Source organism: Tetranychus urticae, chromosome 3 (genome assembly GCF_039701765.1).
Source record: "Tetranychus urticae isolate SD_2017Ah chromosome 3, NJAU_TeUrti_SD_1.0, whole genome shotgun sequence".
In the NCBI taxonomy this organism is placed as follows: domain Eukaryota; kingdom Metazoa; phylum Arthropoda; class Arachnida; order Trombidiformes; family Tetranychidae; genus Tetranychus; species Tetranychus urticae.
In genome coordinates, this window is record NC_142960.1 from 20,827,187 (window position 1) to 20,844,521 (window position 17,335).

Sequence of the window (17,335 nt, forward strand, 5' to 3'; positions counted from 1 at the left end):
GCAATGCTGAAATCGTAGCATGTTGAGCAGTACAGTAAATAATTGAAATTTATAAGAGCTCAAAATAACAATTTATTGATGCTACATTCATTGGATTACTGGTTTGTTTCCTTTTCAGATCATTTTTTTTGGCGATTATGAATTCATTTTTTTATCAAAACTCGATGTTAAAACAATAAATACAACATATCAGTTATGAAAATAAATTAGAGAAAATTAATGTCAACTGTTATCAATCCAAAATGTTGCTATTTTTGGATTAGATTTGAATCTCGGATGCAATTTATAATGAACTTTTAATGATAATATTTTGATTATATTGATAACATCTCCAGACATTATTGTATTATTGTTTTTATACCAAAAATTGAGATTGTTGCAAGCATAGTAAATTTGGTATTTTGAATAGCGAAATAATGGAATCCTTGATAAACGATCATTCATTGATAACTTTGGTGTCGGAAGGTCGGACAAAAGCTCCACAGCCTGGTTCACATTCGAAATATCTCACACCTTCAATGCATCCATCATGTTTTCCCACTGGCTGGTCGTAGATAACTCCAACCCAAAGACCTGGTTTGAGATGCATTTTACCCAAATAGGCGATAACTCCTTTCTTAACTGGCTTGCCCTTGATTGTGATTTCTACCTTATCATTAACTTGAAGACTTTTTAATAAAGTCCAATCATGATCATCATTGGAATTTCCGTCTTCTGAAGTGGTACCTTCTGAAAATCGTCCGAGTTTGTTTTGCATTTTATACTGCCTCAAAGATTTGTCTCTTTTAGCGTATTCATCATCAGGCATTTCAAACTTTGGAACTTCCTCAAGATTACTGAATTCATCAGATGTGCCACCGCTTTTACCACGAACATCAATAATGTGTAATCGATTCTCCTCAGCGCCAATATAAGGTTTCATCATGCTACCTATTAGCATTTCATCATTCTCTAGTGTGCCAATGTTCTCATTGTCTGCATAATATTGTACAGCCATATTGTTAATTTCAATACCTGAAAGCATCTCAAGACGCATCTTAAGATCTTCCACGGTTATTGTCAATGGATACTGTTTCTCCCATGTTTTACCATCACGAGAATTGGTGATAGAGAATTTGAGAAAGGTAGGATTATCTGAAAAGTAAAAGGAAAAATGAGTGATCAAATTTAAAATGACGGTCATGCAGGCAAAAGACAGTATGAAATGTTTGTAACAGTCAAACAAGCTATTTAATAATAAGATGATTCCTTACCGCCAGAGGTTCCAATGTTCATAGTGGTCCAAATGGATTAAATGGCTTCACAATCAAAAATTGGGGAATAGGATCAAAAATTGAAATAAGATAAGTAATAAATCAGATTTAGTTACTGTGGAATGTAAGGATTGACAGAAGAGTAATCAAAAGATTTAAGCAAGATTATGTTAAACCTCTTCTCTTGAAAATTGTCACTTGAAACTACGAGGATATGGAAACACAGAACAAAATTAAAATGACTTTAACCAGCAATCAATATTCTTAAATTGATTAAATACCCGTCATAAGATAAAAACACGAGAACAACAAATTTTTATTAAACAAAATTATTTGTGCTTTTTTTCGATTATCGATTATCGATACTATCAAAAACTTGCTTGAGTACAAAAAATTACCGTTTACCTGAAATTATAATATTAATGTTTAGCTTGAGATGTTTGAAGTAGCTTGTAAAATTAATAGATAATTAAACATTTAAAAGAGTTGAAGGTTATTGAAACCACTTTAATTGCTGTTTATAATTGTGTATATCAATTGCTGTTGAAAATACAAGTATTTTAAATTGTTTAATGTGTTAACAGTTTTTTGTTTTTTGTTGTTTTTGTGATGAAAATGTACTTTTGTCCGGTGGTTAATTTGTGATTAACTTTCATTTCTCATGGATTCATCCATGTGTCCTTGCTGACCCAAATCATCCAAGGATCATTTAAAATCAACATATTATCAGGTGGTGAAAATGCCGTTACAATTTAGCTGCCATAATCAATTTTCATCCTTTATTTACTTTTGGTGGCATTTATCAATTCCTAAAACGTTATCAAGCTTGTAGATCATAGGCTCTACAGAGTTATTCAGAATTGGTTTCCAAGTTAATTTGACTTCTAAAAGATAATATTTGCACTTTCTATCGTCTCCCATGTATTATAAATGAAGCTCACTGATTAAATCAAATGAAAGTTATTTTTATTGATTTTAAATTTCAAGCGATAAATAAAAATTTCTCTTGAGGCTACTCAAGATTGGATCTTCAAGCAACTTGGTCGTGCGTAATTACTTCAATCATTGTCATCTCTCCTTTTGTTTTTCAAGTTTATATAATCACCAATACAAATAAAAGTTGATTCAGGGTATGCTCAAGCTCAAGATTTCACTTCAGGTAAAAGTACATCAGTTTATTTGGATAAGTCGATAAGTAATAAACTTGATTGTTATCTAAATCTTATTTTAATAGTGGTAGCTAGGGTAGAAAATGTTTCGACAGTTTTGATATTGTTAGATAAATAAATGGAAATAAATCATAATGAGAAGTTATTTTGAGTAAATCATGTTTACTGAACAAAAAGCTTGAATATAAAAATCTGTGGTTCATTGGTCATATAAATGTTCAAAATGTTTATCCATAGTGATTTTAACAAAAAAACATAAAATTATCTGAAGTCGGTGGAGGCACTTATTAGTATTAAGCTGGTCTTATCTAATTATTAACAAAATAATCAAGATCAAGATGAAAACTGATCTGGTAAAATCAGAAGAAGTTGATGATTCTTATCAAATAATTAAATTGTCCGAAGAAGCTTTACGATTAGATTTATACTGGGCGTCCTTGGCGCGTTGATTACTCAGTAATCTTAAATGCTAGGGAACTCATTTTTGCGTCAATCTATAAAAAAAATCGATAAATATATCTAGATAAATGAATAAAGCAAAAATTTAAATAGATACAGTGAATTCATGTTGATTCGGTGTAGATTTCAGAATGAATTGTAAGTTTTTGCTAAAGAGTTGGAAGTTAAACTAACAGGCAAATCCTCTGATCATGGTTGATCTGTAAGGTAAAGTCCATAGGTAAAACCATCGTAAAAATGAGAAATCTAAAAAATAAGATTTCCAGCTTTTGTCCCATGATGATATTCATATTCAGCCTTTTTTTGAGATTCCAGATTTTTCCCCAAACTCAATAGTTTGCAATATGGATTCAGCGTTTTTCCCCTCCATTTACACGCATTTCTCAGAAACCTGAGTCCTAAGAAAGCTCTGGCTATTTTTGGTGAATGTATTTTAATCATAACTTTCATAAGTCAAAATTTTCCTCGGAACTCGCTCAGTTTAGCCACAATTTAGCGCAATCGATGTCACTTTATATATTGTATAAATGTTTGGATCCTTTCCAAATAATTAAGTAATATCTTAATGCAATCTAATACGAACTAAGGTTAAAACTAAGCAAATGTAAATGAAATTTTCCAAGAGTCCCCGTCTAATTACTGAATCTTCCCATGTAGCTCCGTGAGCTAAGACTCTTATCATGGAGTCAATGTTGAAAGTGAATGGAAATATGGAAATGTATGGTTTTACAAAGTATGGTAACGCTTGATAAGGCCAAAGTATTCCAGCTGTAGCTATACCACTGAAGATGTAAGCAGATATTAAAATATAAATGAACCCAATTGTAACGTCAACAGCAGCCAAAGCCAATGAAGTGGCAACCGCAGTGGCACCGTTACTCATGTAAATTAACCAAGACAAAAACAGTGAACCTTTACACGGAGCTCCAAGCAAATGAATGGTAATAAAAAGGACTGGCCAACTATTGAGCAAAGGGACAATCATCGAAGATAGAAAGTGACCAAAAATAAATTGGGTTTTCGTTAAACCAGCAGAAAGATTGCGTTCAAATAGAGATTCGGTACGATCTCGATAAAATGAAAACGAAGAGAGCATAACAATTGTCACAAAAGACCAGAAAATAAGAAATTTTGGCATCCAAAAGTTATAAGCATTGTACATATCATCAGGTGACACTGGTTCAGCAATTGGATCAACTTTGACCACAAATCGTTTTCCAAGATTGGGATTCAATCCAGAAGCGTTAAATATTGATGGCAAGGCCTCATCGATTGCTGACTCCAGGATTACTGTCATTGTCTTGACTACAACTGTTCGTATGCTGTCACCATGATAAATGACTGGCGATGTAGAGTGGGTTAGTAAAGGATTGCTTGAAGCAAGTGTATCAAAATGCTCTGTAAAAGTATATTGATCAATGAGCTTGGAAGTGAAATGAGATGAAATCATAACATAACCATCAAGTTTACCCACTAAAGAGTCGTGAAGAGCAGCTTCACTATTATTGTAAGCAATGAATTGAACCAAATGTGGACTGATTTTGTTCAGAAAAATGTCACTTCCTTTCGGGTTGTCTATTTCATTATTAACTAAACCAAGAGTTACCATTGGTGTACCACCAATTCCTATGTTGGTCAAGAGAACCAAAAAAGGAACCACTAAAATTGAAGATAAGAGGACCATTTTAAGCTTAAATAGACGAAGACAAAGTCTATTTGTTACAGCATAAGTCAATTGTATGCAACAAATGGAAGCAATGACCAGATCAAACCAATTGACTGAAAATTTTTGGGTTTTATTTGGGTTCGCTTCTTTCAATGGAGGATCATTTGGAGGATCAAATTTTTGTTTTGATGTTGATGGAAGACAATTAGAAGGTGAATACTTTAATTGCTTGGGATTTTTGTGTTTACTTTTTTTGTACTGTAGACACATAAAGGCGAAAGCAGCCTCAATTGAATTTACCTTTAGACGGTTAAGCACATTGTCGGGTGTCCCGTGTTCAAGCAATTGTCCTTTCCTCATGAACCCGATAACATCAGTTTTACGAGCCTCTTCTAAATAATGGGTTGTGATTATAATGGTTGACTGTTTAGAGGCTGTAATTTTATGTAATAAATCCCACATTGAACAGATAACTAATGGATCACATCCCACAGTTGGCTCATCCAGAATTATCAATTTTGGGTTATTGAGAAGGGAACACAAGAAGGAAACTCGACGCTTCTGTCCACCACTTAAAGAACTGATTAAAGTTGATTTACATGGAAGAGATAGAGAATCTAAATGTTTGTCAAAATTGTCACCAGAAACAATTGATTCGTTGATTGGAGGCTCTGCATTTTGTTGAATGTTTTTGTCTCGCACAGTTGTTGAAATGGTCTTGTTTAACCGCACAAAATACCTCAACATCTCATCTATGGTTAAATCATCATTTAGGGCAACCTCTTGTGGCATGTAACCCAAATCACTACCAGGAATTAATAGGTGTTTATGGCCCAATGGATAACCGTAAAGAAGTGTTGAACCAAATTCAACTTTAATCAGACCAATTAATGATTTTAGGAAAGTTGTCTTACCACAACCAGAGGGACCAATTAAACAATAAATACATCCACTTGGAATCGTTAGGGTTAAATGGTTGAGAGCAGTTACTCTTGATGAACCTTTGGTATAAGCATAGTAAAGATTTTTAGATTCAACGGCATTTACAGTTGAACCTTTCGCTTCCATCGTGAAAATTGGGTAAAAAATCACAGTAACTAATGAGGAGAAGCGTTTGTCAAGATTCTTTGGTGTTTATCAAAGTAAAATGAATACACAATTAGGCATGAATTAAAGTTCCAAGCTGCTATCTGTAACCCATTACTCATTTCAAGATTGATCTTGTATCACCAAGTTTTCAAAAAGCATTAATTGTCCGATTATCAGGTTGAATATCTGGTGTAAATGATGCGTAAAGACACAAATGTTTAGATGGAAATGATTAAACTTGATTACAAATCAGTATCTCATTTCAAATTAATGTTTTAACCCTTGAGTTTGAAGGTGGTAACAATTTAGCTTTCTGGACAAGGTGGAGCTAAATTGTACCAGCCTTTAGAGACTTTCAACTTTCTCGTTTTTTACATCTATTGAGTATTGACCCTGAATTTTCAGAATATCCATGGATTTTAAAATTGTTTAATTTCAATTTCAACTTTCATGACATGTGACTGCCTCTGGTTAAATTTAGATACTAAAGTGCTCATTTTATAACAGACAAATTGTGTTTTTGGTTATGAAGTTAAATTAATTGCTAAGTTTCAGGCCTTGCATAGATATTAACCTGGAGTGGAATAACTGGATTTATTTCGGAAGTAAATTGAATCAGATATTTTTCTCTTCAGGGAACAAGGAATCACGTTAAGGGTTAAGGAAACCGATAACGAAAAATTAAACGTTATAATGATGAACAAGTTGAAGGATGAAAATTTTTATTAAAACAGATTTTTTCATCGACTTCAAATTAAAGTACATCTAAACAACGAAGGACAAGAAAGATACATTTGCAAAGATGAAAGGTCATCTCAAAATTTTAATATTCCCATCAATTTGACTTTAGGTAATTCGGATTATTGGTAGCCAAGTTAGGTTTGTAATTATTTAATTGCCCCTAACTCTTTGCCAGTCTCGATGAAAGCATTGACAGCTTTGTTTATATCATCCTCAGTGTGTGATGCCGATATTTGAACTCTAATTCTGGCTTTTCCTTTGGGTACCACAGGATAACTGAAACCAATCACGTAAATACCTTTATCTGTACGTAAGTATAATAAGAATAATTTTTTGATAAAAGAATGGATTCAATCTGAATTTGTTTTCTATCATTGATCAGTTAGATATTAATGGTTTGAATTATTTTCGACTCTTTACAGTTTTACTATTTAAAATGGTCTGCTTTTTGGTCAACTTACCTAACATTCTGTCGGCAAAAGCTGATGCTAATTTGGCATCAGCCAAGAAAACTGGACAAATTGGATGTTCATCGCCAAGAATAGTGAATCCTGCTGATTTCATTTGCCCTCGAAATAATTGAGTCAACGAAGTTAGTTTTTGTGGTAAATCAGAATTTTCTGTAAGCATGTCAAATACTTCGGAAGCTGATGCCACAACGGGAGGTGGAATTGAATTTGAGAAGAGATAAGGTCGAGCTCTCTGTCGGAGCAAGTCAATCAATTGCTTAGGCCCAGTGGTATAACCTCCAGCAGCTCCACCAAGAGCCTTTCCCAAAGTGGAATTTATGATATCAACGGAACCATTTAAACCAAAATATTCCTCAGTCCCTCTTCCTGTCGAACCAAAGAAACCAGTGGCATGACATTCATCGATGAAAACCATGGCTCCGTACTCTTTGGCCAAGGAAACAATCTGATCTAATGGAGCAACATTACCATCCATACTAAAGACACCATCTGTGGCAATAAGTTTACGTCGAGCACCTTTGGCTGATTCAAGATGGTTCCGTAAATCGGCCATATCACGATGTTTGTACCGGAACCTTTGAGCTTTACATAATCGTATACCATCAATGATTGAAGCATGGTTCAGTTCATCTGAAATGATAGCATCTTGTTCACTCAATAAAACCTCAAACAAACCAGCATTGGCATCAAAACAGCTAGCATATAAAATGGCATCTTCACGACCATGAAATGAAGCTATTTTACGTTCCAAATCTCGATGAATACTCTGAGTTCCACAGATGAATCTGACTGAACTCAAGCCCGCTCCGTACTCTTTTAAAGCTTTGATTCCAGCTTCCACTACTCTTGGGTGACTCTAGTTGAACAATGGAATGCAACTATCAAATTTTGGAAATTTCACCTTGATTGACTAATGATATCAATCTTTATATTAATGCTGTATTAGTCAAACTCACCGAAAGTCCAAGATAATTGTTGGCACAAAAATTGAGGACCTTTTCTCGTTTACCTTCAATGTTTATCCATGAGTTTTGTTCACTCGTTATAATTCGTTCTGTTTTGTAAACACCAGCCTCTCTAATTGAAGCTAACTCAGTATCTAATGAGGGTTGAACAGAGGCCCAAGCATGTTGATTACATCGTGAAAGTACAATCCGACTCAAACCTAATAGGTTGGGAAAAGAGTTGATTGTTTAAAATATTTATAAAATATTTCAAAATTGATAGTCATTGACATTTACTAATTGTTTGGCTTCATAAGTGCTGATCTTTACATTGAATGTTATAAATATAAAGAAAGATAACACTGATAGATTCAACATTTTTATCTGAAAAGTTGAGTAAGTCAAGAAAGATTCAATATTAATAATACTTCAATAAATGTCTATCAAATTTGATAATGCACAGTCATGGAAAGACCTTTGATTTGACTGATTATTGTATGGATAAAACATCGACATTCATAATGTAAATCATGATTCATGACAAGTCAAATACAAGTGCCTAGAGATTTGAAAGTCAAGTTTATTTACAGTGAACTTACCATTTATTGGTGAAGTTGATGTATCCAAAAGTTGTTTAACTAGTCCTTTCACTAACATTTCCGGGGTTAAAAGTGAATCCAGAAATTTTCACTTGAATGCAATTAATTTATTGAGATCCAACTAACAATCTAAAAATCAATAAAACATACGAGAGCAAAAACGAAAGCGTTTGTAATCAATTGTTGCCCAATACGAAAAGTTTCAACATTGATACTATTCTTGCTACTCTGGTTTATCAAGTATTTTGAACATTTTTTGCTATACACCTGATTTACCTTGAGGCAATCTTGAAAACAACTTTTACCTAGTAACAAATTCCTAAGCAACAAACCCAAAAGAGAGAGAGAAACAGAGAGAGATGAGACCAGGAGATTGAAGATTGACCTTGTCTTGTCTATTCGTTTTAGTGCTGTACATGAAAAAATCCTATTCATTGGTGAATCTTCAGTTATCTCGACTGGTTTCGAGTCTAACTTGATATTGCTTGTTATCTTTATCACCAGATCTTTAGTTGGTCAACTGCAAAGAGTTGTTACCATATTACTCTTTGGTCAACTGGTTTTGAAATGATCACTACATCGGGTTGATATTTCAAAATTTTTGTATTTTATTTTGCAGAGTTAACTTGGATTGTTTATGGTTTACAGTTGAACGCTTTTAAATATATTCAATTTGTCATTGTAATTAACTTGTCTTTAAGATGCAATAGGTGTGAATGACACCAAATTTGTAGATTTTTGAGAAAAAAGGCAAATCCAGTTGATCCGATCTAGATAACTAAATTAATATCCATTTTCCATTGCAATAATATGAAGTAAAACTATACATTTGTTGTTTAAAGAAATCATGAAACCAAAGACCCATAACCAAAGGCTTAAAGTTTTTGAACTTGAATTGATTAATAACTTGTTTGGCAACGAGTACAAATGATGAAGCAGAAAAATATGATGTTGGACATGCATAATGTGATTAAGGCCGATATAATTTGATGCGTCATCAGAATTAATTATCCAATGGTATTGTGGATGATGATATAGCGCTTGCCTGAAATTAGAAGAAAAAGAGAGATAAATATAAAATGTGCAAATGAACTTGGGTGGAAAGATTGTTTCTTGAAGAGTTTAATCGTTTCTTCTCTGAGCAACTTTTGTTTTTGTTACCTATTGTAATCTAACAAGTTGTTCAGGTAAAGTTGGATAACCAATTGAAAAGATAAAACAAAAATGCAAGAGTTACCAGAAAACATAAACAAAACAATTCAAGAGTTCATTTTATAAGTACTGATCGTTTTTTTTTCAAGAGCCAGTGAAATTTTTCTTACCGCTGAACCTGATCCACTGGCTAAACAAGTTGTTACGGTGCGATTATATCTACGGCCATTTATATTGATAATTTCCGTCTTGGTTTCTGATGGAGTACAATTAACAGAGTTCTGTACTTGTTGATCTTTGATGTGTTGTGTCACAGCTGTAAAATAAGATATAATAATGGGATATTAATAAAATTGTTGACATCAACAAATTTTAAACGAAATATATAGAATAAGATAATATGCTAGAATTGAGTTGGTTAACTAAATGTCACTGATTAAAAAGACTACTAATCAATGTAATTACCCGAAATGTAGCTTTGGACTTGTCTCCTTATCTGGTCGGCACTGGGAAAATTGGGGAATGGAAAGCTTTGTTGAGATAGAGAAGGACCAAACCAGGGAAATGAAGATTGACCAAGATTAGTCGTAGAGGCTGGATTGTTCATTACTGGATCAAACAATGCTCGTCTTAGGCGAAAACCGGTTACTCCATTGATGACCAAAATGGTTGACAATAACGAGAAAACAATTAAATTAATAAGACCAAGAAATTTCATGTTGAATTCAGATGTGTTGGTTTGAGAAACAAAGTGAACCAGAGAGAAAGAGTCTAGAAAAACAATAACAAAGGGAAAAAGCTAAACTCTTTTTTTAACAAACTTGTCACAAAGGGAAAGAAATTTGATTGATGTATTTGATGTCACACAAGTGATTAATCACAAGTAAGAAGTGGAGTCGCAATAAAGTTTAACTAATTGAGCTCAGATAGGAATCAATTTTGATATTTATCCATTGTATCTGAGTTTAAATACCCAGAGAAAAAAGAGAGAGAAAAGGGTTTGATGATGATAATAATGAAAAGATTGTTATGGAGGGAACAGCAACAACGCGCTCTACCGTTGATGAAATTGTAATAAATGAAAACAAAGGCATAATAATTAGCTACATTTCAGAGTTGTATAATTAATAGTTTTATGTTAAATTGATTGTAAGATGAACAATCAGTCCTGCGAGGATTAACGTTTCCTGTAAAATAACCCAATAAACAGAATTGCCTACTGTACCATTAACGTTTCTCATATTTACTTGTATCTTATTGCCATAGATTAACATGCAATTTTGTTTTTGTCAACTACAACTGTGTCTTATTTAGTATTCAATTAATTCCATGTTAATACGTGCTTATATCCATTCCAATTTGTGATTTATACCTTTTCAAATCTGTGGAAACCCTTAAATTATCTGTGAAACCAGGATTTCTGCTACATTAACTTCGTTTGTGAATTATTGGTGAACAATTGGAAGACTTCAATTTTCTGTGGTTTGTCACCACCATCAATCAGCTGAGGAAATTATTGAAAAAATTATTGCTGATTACATCATGTAATGGTGTTTTTTTGGGTTGGTTTTAATAATAATGTGACTTGATTGTCTTCGGTTGTAAGAAATCTTAGATGAAGCCCACAATTTCATAAATGTTCATTCATTCATGTCATTTTTCATATATTTTTGTGACTATTACTACCTAGATTATAATCACACAGATGGCTTTGGTTCAACATCTATTTACTAACAATTAGTCCATTGTTCCCAAAAGGTGTTATCATAAATATCACAATTAACCTGTTGTTCATCTCAAGGTTACCTATCACCCCTCAATTAACCGATTGTTTGTGGCCATTTTATACGACATCATATCAGAAGCTTTATTTACATGTTATTTTACATCCCTTCGAGACACAATCGCAAATAAATGAACACAATTATATTATATTTACTGGGATGTAATTTACAAGTTTAATGTTATTAACATAACCTTTTGCTGATCGGTTAAGAAGCTAATCTACGATTAATAATTAGCATAACCTTACAGCGAGCCTTATATCGACTTATATCGCCAGCCAGCTTTATTATAATGGGCAACTAACCTCTCAACTGTTATGGTAACCAAATTAGTAAAACAAAATCAAACCAACTCTAATCAATTGATAAACAAATGTCCACACTGAGCTTCATTGTTTATTCATCAGTTTTAACCAAGATTAAAAGGTTGAGGCTGAATGAAATGCGCTTCACCGAATATGTTGATCAGTTTAATTATTAACACGAAATCGACTCTTGGATTGTCAGTTTTTTTGTTATCAATCTCATCATTTCAAACAGGTTGGTAAACCATTTTAATCAATCAGCATTTTACAAGTAATAAAACAATTATTTCATTATTTCTTGTTTAATCTTCTCAGTCAATAATTGATATTAATTTGGCCTTTTTACAGTTTACGGTGTACCTTGCTATTCATGTATAAGTTCAACTACCAACCGTTCCCAGAGTTGTATCGATGCTCCAAGAAATGGTGCACTTGCTGATTTGGGTTACTGTGAAGGTCGATTTTGTACCAAAATCTGGGGATTTTTAGGTGAGTTATATCAATTACTTGCATAAGATCGATAATATTGATTTTCCTAAAAAATGATTTCAAGTATGGTTGGTAAATTGAGAGCAATTATAATGACCGGTAGATTAATATCAGGAGAAATCATTTTCAAGCAATAAAATATACAATAAAACCAAGTGACAACCTTTTATGATATTTTACAATGTAAATAACAGACTGAGTTGTCACCAAATAAAACAATTAACAGTCATTATATACTTGATAATAATGAATCAATTTGAAATTGTAAACATTTTTCTCTCGATTTGCTTCAAAGACTTGAATTCATCAACTTGTTGCCATTATGCCATGTTAATAATTTTTGTTTGAAAAGCAAATGAATGGTTAAAATTTTTGTTATACTAATTGATCAAATAATTAATTTGAATTTACTGATTACAGACGATGGAACCGACATTTTAATCCGAGGTTGTACTGAAACGATTAGATCTTCTTGTAACATGGAAAGGATTAGTCTAAGATATGATTTAGCCTTATTTAGCTCACAATTGGCCGAGAGATATTTCACGAGAGGTTGTGCTAAGGCTTGTCGTTGGGCGCTTTGTAATGCTTCATCGTACCTAATCAACAATCCAATCAAGTTAATTTTATTGTTGTATCTTACATTAATCATATGAAATGTATCATTCTCAAATAAGATGAAATAAATGAACAAATTATCAGAAGCTTGATTATTATATTTGATGAAGACATGTTGAAGCATGTTGTGATATTAATAATAAATCCAAAGAGTTGAATTTCCCTTCCACCTAAATTGGACACTAAAGGCCTGGATTTGTGTTATGATTGGAAAGTGATTTTAAAACTTGTAATCCAATGGTGCGGGCCAATGGGATCGGTACTGCGTTTCCAATCTGAAAGACCAATAAAATAAAATATTTTGGAGTTAAAATTAGCTAATCATTGATAAAATATTGAAAACTGGATGATAAAGGAGTGAATTGAATGAAAGGCAACTAACTTGAACCTTAATTTCAGCCATGGAACCAAAGAAATGATATTTATCTGGAAAACCTTGAGATCGAGCAGATTCTCTGATTGAAAGGACTCTATTAGCAGATGGATGAAGGACACTTCCTTGTTTGCTACTAGGAACTGTTTTAGTAATGGTTGTAATAAAAAATCCGTCCCATTGAAGCCGACCAAACAGTCCTGACCATTGGTAATTACGATTGGCTGTATGAACCAAACCCCAAGGTATCAAAGTATTTTCTGGTCGCGAGATTTGCTTTGAACAGGTTTCTCCAGAAGCACAGCTACAAACTCCACGAAGTGAACCATTGGAAGATTTACCATTTTTTACATCATCATAAAGATATTCCAGTTTCTCGACGACAGTTCCATCAGATAATGTCAATTTAATATTGGGTAAATCTCTCCAATCAGCTCCAGGAATACAAGGAATCCTCTCGATGCGAGTTTGATTAAGTAAGCTCATCGCAGGAACAACATGCAGGCCTACCTGACCATCATCAAAATCATTTGCTCGCATCAACTTTTGGTAAAATGTTTTAACAGGACCATAGGAACAAGCATAATCCAAGGCATAACCAACAGTATCTGGTAAATCATTTATAGCATCAGCTACTGTATAAGATCGGAAATATCCATATTTATTTGCATGGTAAATTGACTTTGAACGTTTGTTGCCAATCACAATATCAAGCTGACAAGCTCTGTTTGAGAAACAATGTAAAGGCTTTGGAAGCTTTGGAAGCTTGATTGTCTGATCAGTCGCTATGATAAATGTACGACGACGAGATTGAGGCACTCCAAAGGATCCAGCTTGGAGTATGCCATAATTTACCTGATAATTCATTGTTAACAAACATGACAAGGTTAGCTTGAGAATCTTGCATTTTTCAAATTGAACAAAATTGCGGACATTTTCAAAGATTACCACTTTGGGTCGGTAATAGTCAACATAGCTTAGGAAGGTTACCAAGAGTGAATTTTTAAACACTGAATAAAGTCTATTTGAAAATCTATTCATTCCACTGAATCCTTGACATGGAGGTCCACCAAGTATCATTTCAACCTCACCCTTTTGAGGTAAAGGTTGGTTTGAGGATGTAAATTGTTCACCCTCAAGTAGCCTTTTCAACATGTGATTGGCATCTTCATTGTAAACAATTGCCGATGGAAAATTAAAGCTAAATGATTTGGCTGCTGAGGGTTCCTTTTCAATGGCCCATAATGTCTCAGAGACTCTACTTTCTTTAAAACCAGCGGCCAACCCACCACATCCAGAAAATAAGTCCAGTGTTTTCAATGGTGAATGAGTGTTGGACGATGACTCTGATGGAGGAAACTCTAATGTGTCGTTGGGTTCAATTTGGGTGAACTTTTTAGTGTAATGGTTGAAGCAATAAGTCATGAAATAACGATTAGGAAGCAACTTATGGTCGGGTCGAGATTGAGGATTGTTCAGATAATAGACTTTACAAGGTTCTCTAAGTGCTGTACAGTTGATCACTCGTTCATCTTTAGTTAGATAAACTTCATCGAGTGGAACCTCTAAAAGTAGATCGAATGTTTCAAGACAATTGTGTGGTCGATATAATAGCTGCACTTCAAGCTGACAATCATCATCGGTATCAAAAATATTGCGGAATATTTTCTTTATTTTCACAATTGAATAAGTTTTATTAGCATCATTCAATGATCCTTTGGTAAATTCAGTAAATCTTTTCCGATAGCGTTCGGGATAAAGAGACTCGTCGTAGGTTTGCTCATTGTTTTCACTGAGTTCACTTTGTTTGCTCAGAATGTCAGGTAAATTTACAGATTCGGGATAAATTAGTGCAAATGTATTTTCTTTAAAGGTTTTGCGGCCTATTTTTACTTCTGTAAAATAAGATCGACTGTCTGTGTCCATGTAGTGACCATACAGTTGAATTTCAGTCTTTTTTCGCTTCTTTTCTTGCAAATAACAGCCAATACATGATTTAGCTTCCAGTAAGTTGCGAGTCTCTTCACTAAAACATCTAAACCAGCCAAACTCTTTGGAATAAATTCGGTCACAGTGATAATCACATTGTCCGTTAGTTGAAAAGTCACAACAAAAGTCTACATCGACTTTATCAATTACTTTATACAATAAAATATCATCACATTCTTGAATTAAATACACGAAATCGGGCGAACCAGTTTCTTCGAGAATCGTACTTTCACTAAAACTGAAACAAACGATTTATATTAATGTTATGCCAATGCCTCAAGTTATGTTTATAACACAAGCAACACAGTTGTTACATTTATGCACAAACTGACACAAACACTGAAAAACAAATGGACAAAAACGGGCAAAAACAAATTTCTTTCGGGTTTAAACTCTTTAGGTTTGTAAGGAAATAGAAACTGAATCCATCTGTGAAATTAAAAAGTATCTTTGGTCAATAGTTTGCGAGAAAATCGAGTTCAGAGTTAAAACTTCGATCGCTTTTTATGCGACTATGGAAGCAGATTTTTTCATGAAACTTGTTATTTGCCTGTAAAAACTGTTGGTTAACATCATGGACTAAATACTTTTTTCAATTTAACAACAGTTTTCTTTATTTTGGGCATTGTCGTTAAAACTTTGAGGCTCGATATTTCGCGAATGGCATCTTCTACGATCATCATTTTTTCATCAATTTGATCCCGCACTAATTAGTAATTTGATGCAATTTAATAACTTTTCATTAACGCATTTGGTTCATGATATTCGGGTTGTAAATGTACATACAACAACTTATTTAACAAAACAAACTCATCTCAACCCATTTCTTGGTAAATGAACCAGCTTTCTGGTTAAACTTGCAAAGGGAATGCAAAAAGTACTGCAAAAGGCTCGAAAATTTTAGTAAATAGTTGATACTTGGTGGGTTTGTAGGGACATAAAAACTGTGTCTATTGGTGCTATTAAATAATTTATCTGATGAATACTTTTCGAGAAAATCAAGGACAAAGTTGAAACTTCGATCGCTTTTTGTACATTTTGTTGTATAACTAATGGCTCCAAGCCTGAAACACTAATGTCTAAGCTATATTTCCAAAGCCTCAGCTTTATAGCCTTAGAATCTCTATTCCTGACTCAACCCGGTTGAGTCAATTTTACTCACAATTCAACTCGGTTGAATATAAGTTCAGAACTTGAACCAATGTAGCTATAACAATAACTCACAAGTATAACAATTACACTAATAGTCCAAGACTATTGAAACACAATGATTCAACAATAGAATCTTCCAACCAAGTTGGAACACTGAGTATTCCCGGAATACTCTTAACCGATGAGAAGGTTCTCGGAACCTAATGAAGCTTTTAGACACACTTGATTAATCACAAAATATCTTTTACTTAACCAAAGGTCAGCAATCACAGAAGCTTAATTAATTACAATTTAGATTCACTATTTATACAAATTATAAAGGAAATACATTTAAAGGAAATACTTTTTAGAATAAGGAAATACCGAGTATTTCCAGTAGCAACAGCTATTGATGGCAACCGGGTTGCCATCCTCAATAAGCGCGAATCTTAAATCTTACAACATTCCCCCGTACTCAAATTAAACCGTGGGGCCGAGTGAACCAAGTGAAACTTCCATGGTTTGTCCATCCGTCAATCTTTGACCAGAAGGTAAAGCTATCCAAAAACTTGGACGATGCCCAACTTGATGTTGGCGCAAAGTCTGGTGACTGCCAAGGACTGTATAATCGACTCTAATTATTGAACCTAGTTCAGTACCAAAGGTGCGTTCGATCCGGGATCGAAGTTCGGTAGCTCGCATTGTAGGATCCAAATTAGCAAATCTCTCAGCTCGATCTCCATATCGAACAATTACGGTTGGTGCAGTTCGGTACTCACCACGAACCCTTATATTATTCATCATTCCTTGCGGCCGAGTCACATTTCTCAATCTTTCAACTTCAGCTTGTAGAGTCTCATTTTCCATCATCAGGTCGATTACCCTGACTGATCGCTCTTCGAGTTGACTTTGAGCAGATCGAGCTTTCTCTTTCAATTCCTTGATATAAGCTTTACAATCATGATTACGTTTAGGAACTTCGCAGGTTTCACAGAGTTCACATCCTTCAATATGTCGAGAATAATCTTCGTATAATACAATCATTCCACATGTAGGGAACTTGCACTTGATCTGAAGCTTATTCATTATCCGCATACATTTCTT

At 33.8% G+C, this 17,335-nt stretch overlaps 5 protein-coding genes and 1 long non-coding RNA gene across 6 annotated transcripts; 2 read left to right on the top strand and 4 right to left on the bottom strand.

Moving 5' to 3' along the window:
- Positions 1–48: 48 nt before the first annotated feature.
- Tbcb (tubulin-binding cofactor B) lies at positions 49–1,579 on the bottom strand. The gene is made up of 2 exons (XM_015932457.3): positions 1,254–1,579; positions 49–1,134 (listed from the first exon to the last, which is right to left on the bottom strand). Exons 1-2 carry the CDS (start codon positions 1,273–1,275, stop codon positions 437–439), a joined length of 720 nt encoding a protein of 239 aa, XP_015787943.1. The 5' UTR covers positions 1,276–1,579; the 3' UTR covers positions 49–436.
- A 991-nt stretch (positions 1,580–2,570) lies between these two features.
- On the bottom strand, positions 2,571–5,735 carry LOC107364678 (ABC transporter G family member 23-like). Its single transcript, XM_015932103.3, has one exon. It carries the CDS (start codon positions 5,613–5,615, stop codon positions 3,444–3,446), a length of 2,172 nt encoding a protein of 723 aa, XP_015787589.1. The 5' UTR covers positions 5,616–5,735; the 3' UTR covers positions 2,571–3,443.
- A 606-nt stretch (positions 5,736–6,341) lies between these two features.
- On the bottom strand, positions 6,342–8,554 carry Gcat (Glycine C-acetyltransferase). Its single transcript, XM_015932416.3, has 4 exons — positions 8,391–8,554; positions 7,804–8,012; positions 6,839–7,703; positions 6,342–6,681 (listed from the first exon to the last, which is right to left on the bottom strand). Exons 1-4 carry the CDS (start codon positions 8,446–8,448, stop codon positions 6,524–6,526), a joined length of 1,290 nt encoding a protein of 429 aa, XP_015787902.1. The 5' UTR covers positions 8,449–8,554; the 3' UTR covers positions 6,342–6,523.
- Positions 6,549–8,589, top strand: LOC149093589 (uncharacterized). The gene is made up of 2 exons (XR_016200010.1): positions 6,549–6,687; positions 6,800–8,589. It is a non-coding gene; the product is annotated as an uncharacterized LOC149093589 (long non-coding RNA).
- A 385-nt stretch (positions 8,590–8,974) lies between these two features.
- On the bottom strand, positions 8,975–16,662 carry LOC107364960 (DNA (cytosine-5)-methyltransferase 1). Its single transcript, XM_015932418.2, has 5 exons — positions 16,616–16,662; positions 13,121–15,332; positions 10,008–13,013; positions 9,713–9,858; positions 8,975–9,435 (listed from the first exon to the last, which is right to left on the bottom strand). The coding sequence occupies exons 1-3, from the start codon at positions 16,660–16,662 to the stop codon at positions 12,921–12,923; spliced, it is 2,352 nt and encodes a 783-aa protein (XP_015787904.2). The 3' UTR covers positions 8,975–9,435; positions 9,713–9,858; positions 10,008–12,920.
- LOC107364959 (uncharacterized) lies at positions 11,721–12,824 on the top strand. The gene is made up of 3 exons (XM_025161437.2): positions 11,721–11,866; positions 11,980–12,120; positions 12,541–12,824. The coding sequence occupies exons 1-3, from the start codon at positions 11,764–11,766 to the stop codon at positions 12,774–12,776; spliced, it is 480 nt and encodes a 159-aa protein (XP_025017205.1). The 5' UTR covers positions 11,721–11,763; the 3' UTR covers positions 12,777–12,824.
- Positions 16,663–17,335: the final 673 nt, after the last annotated feature.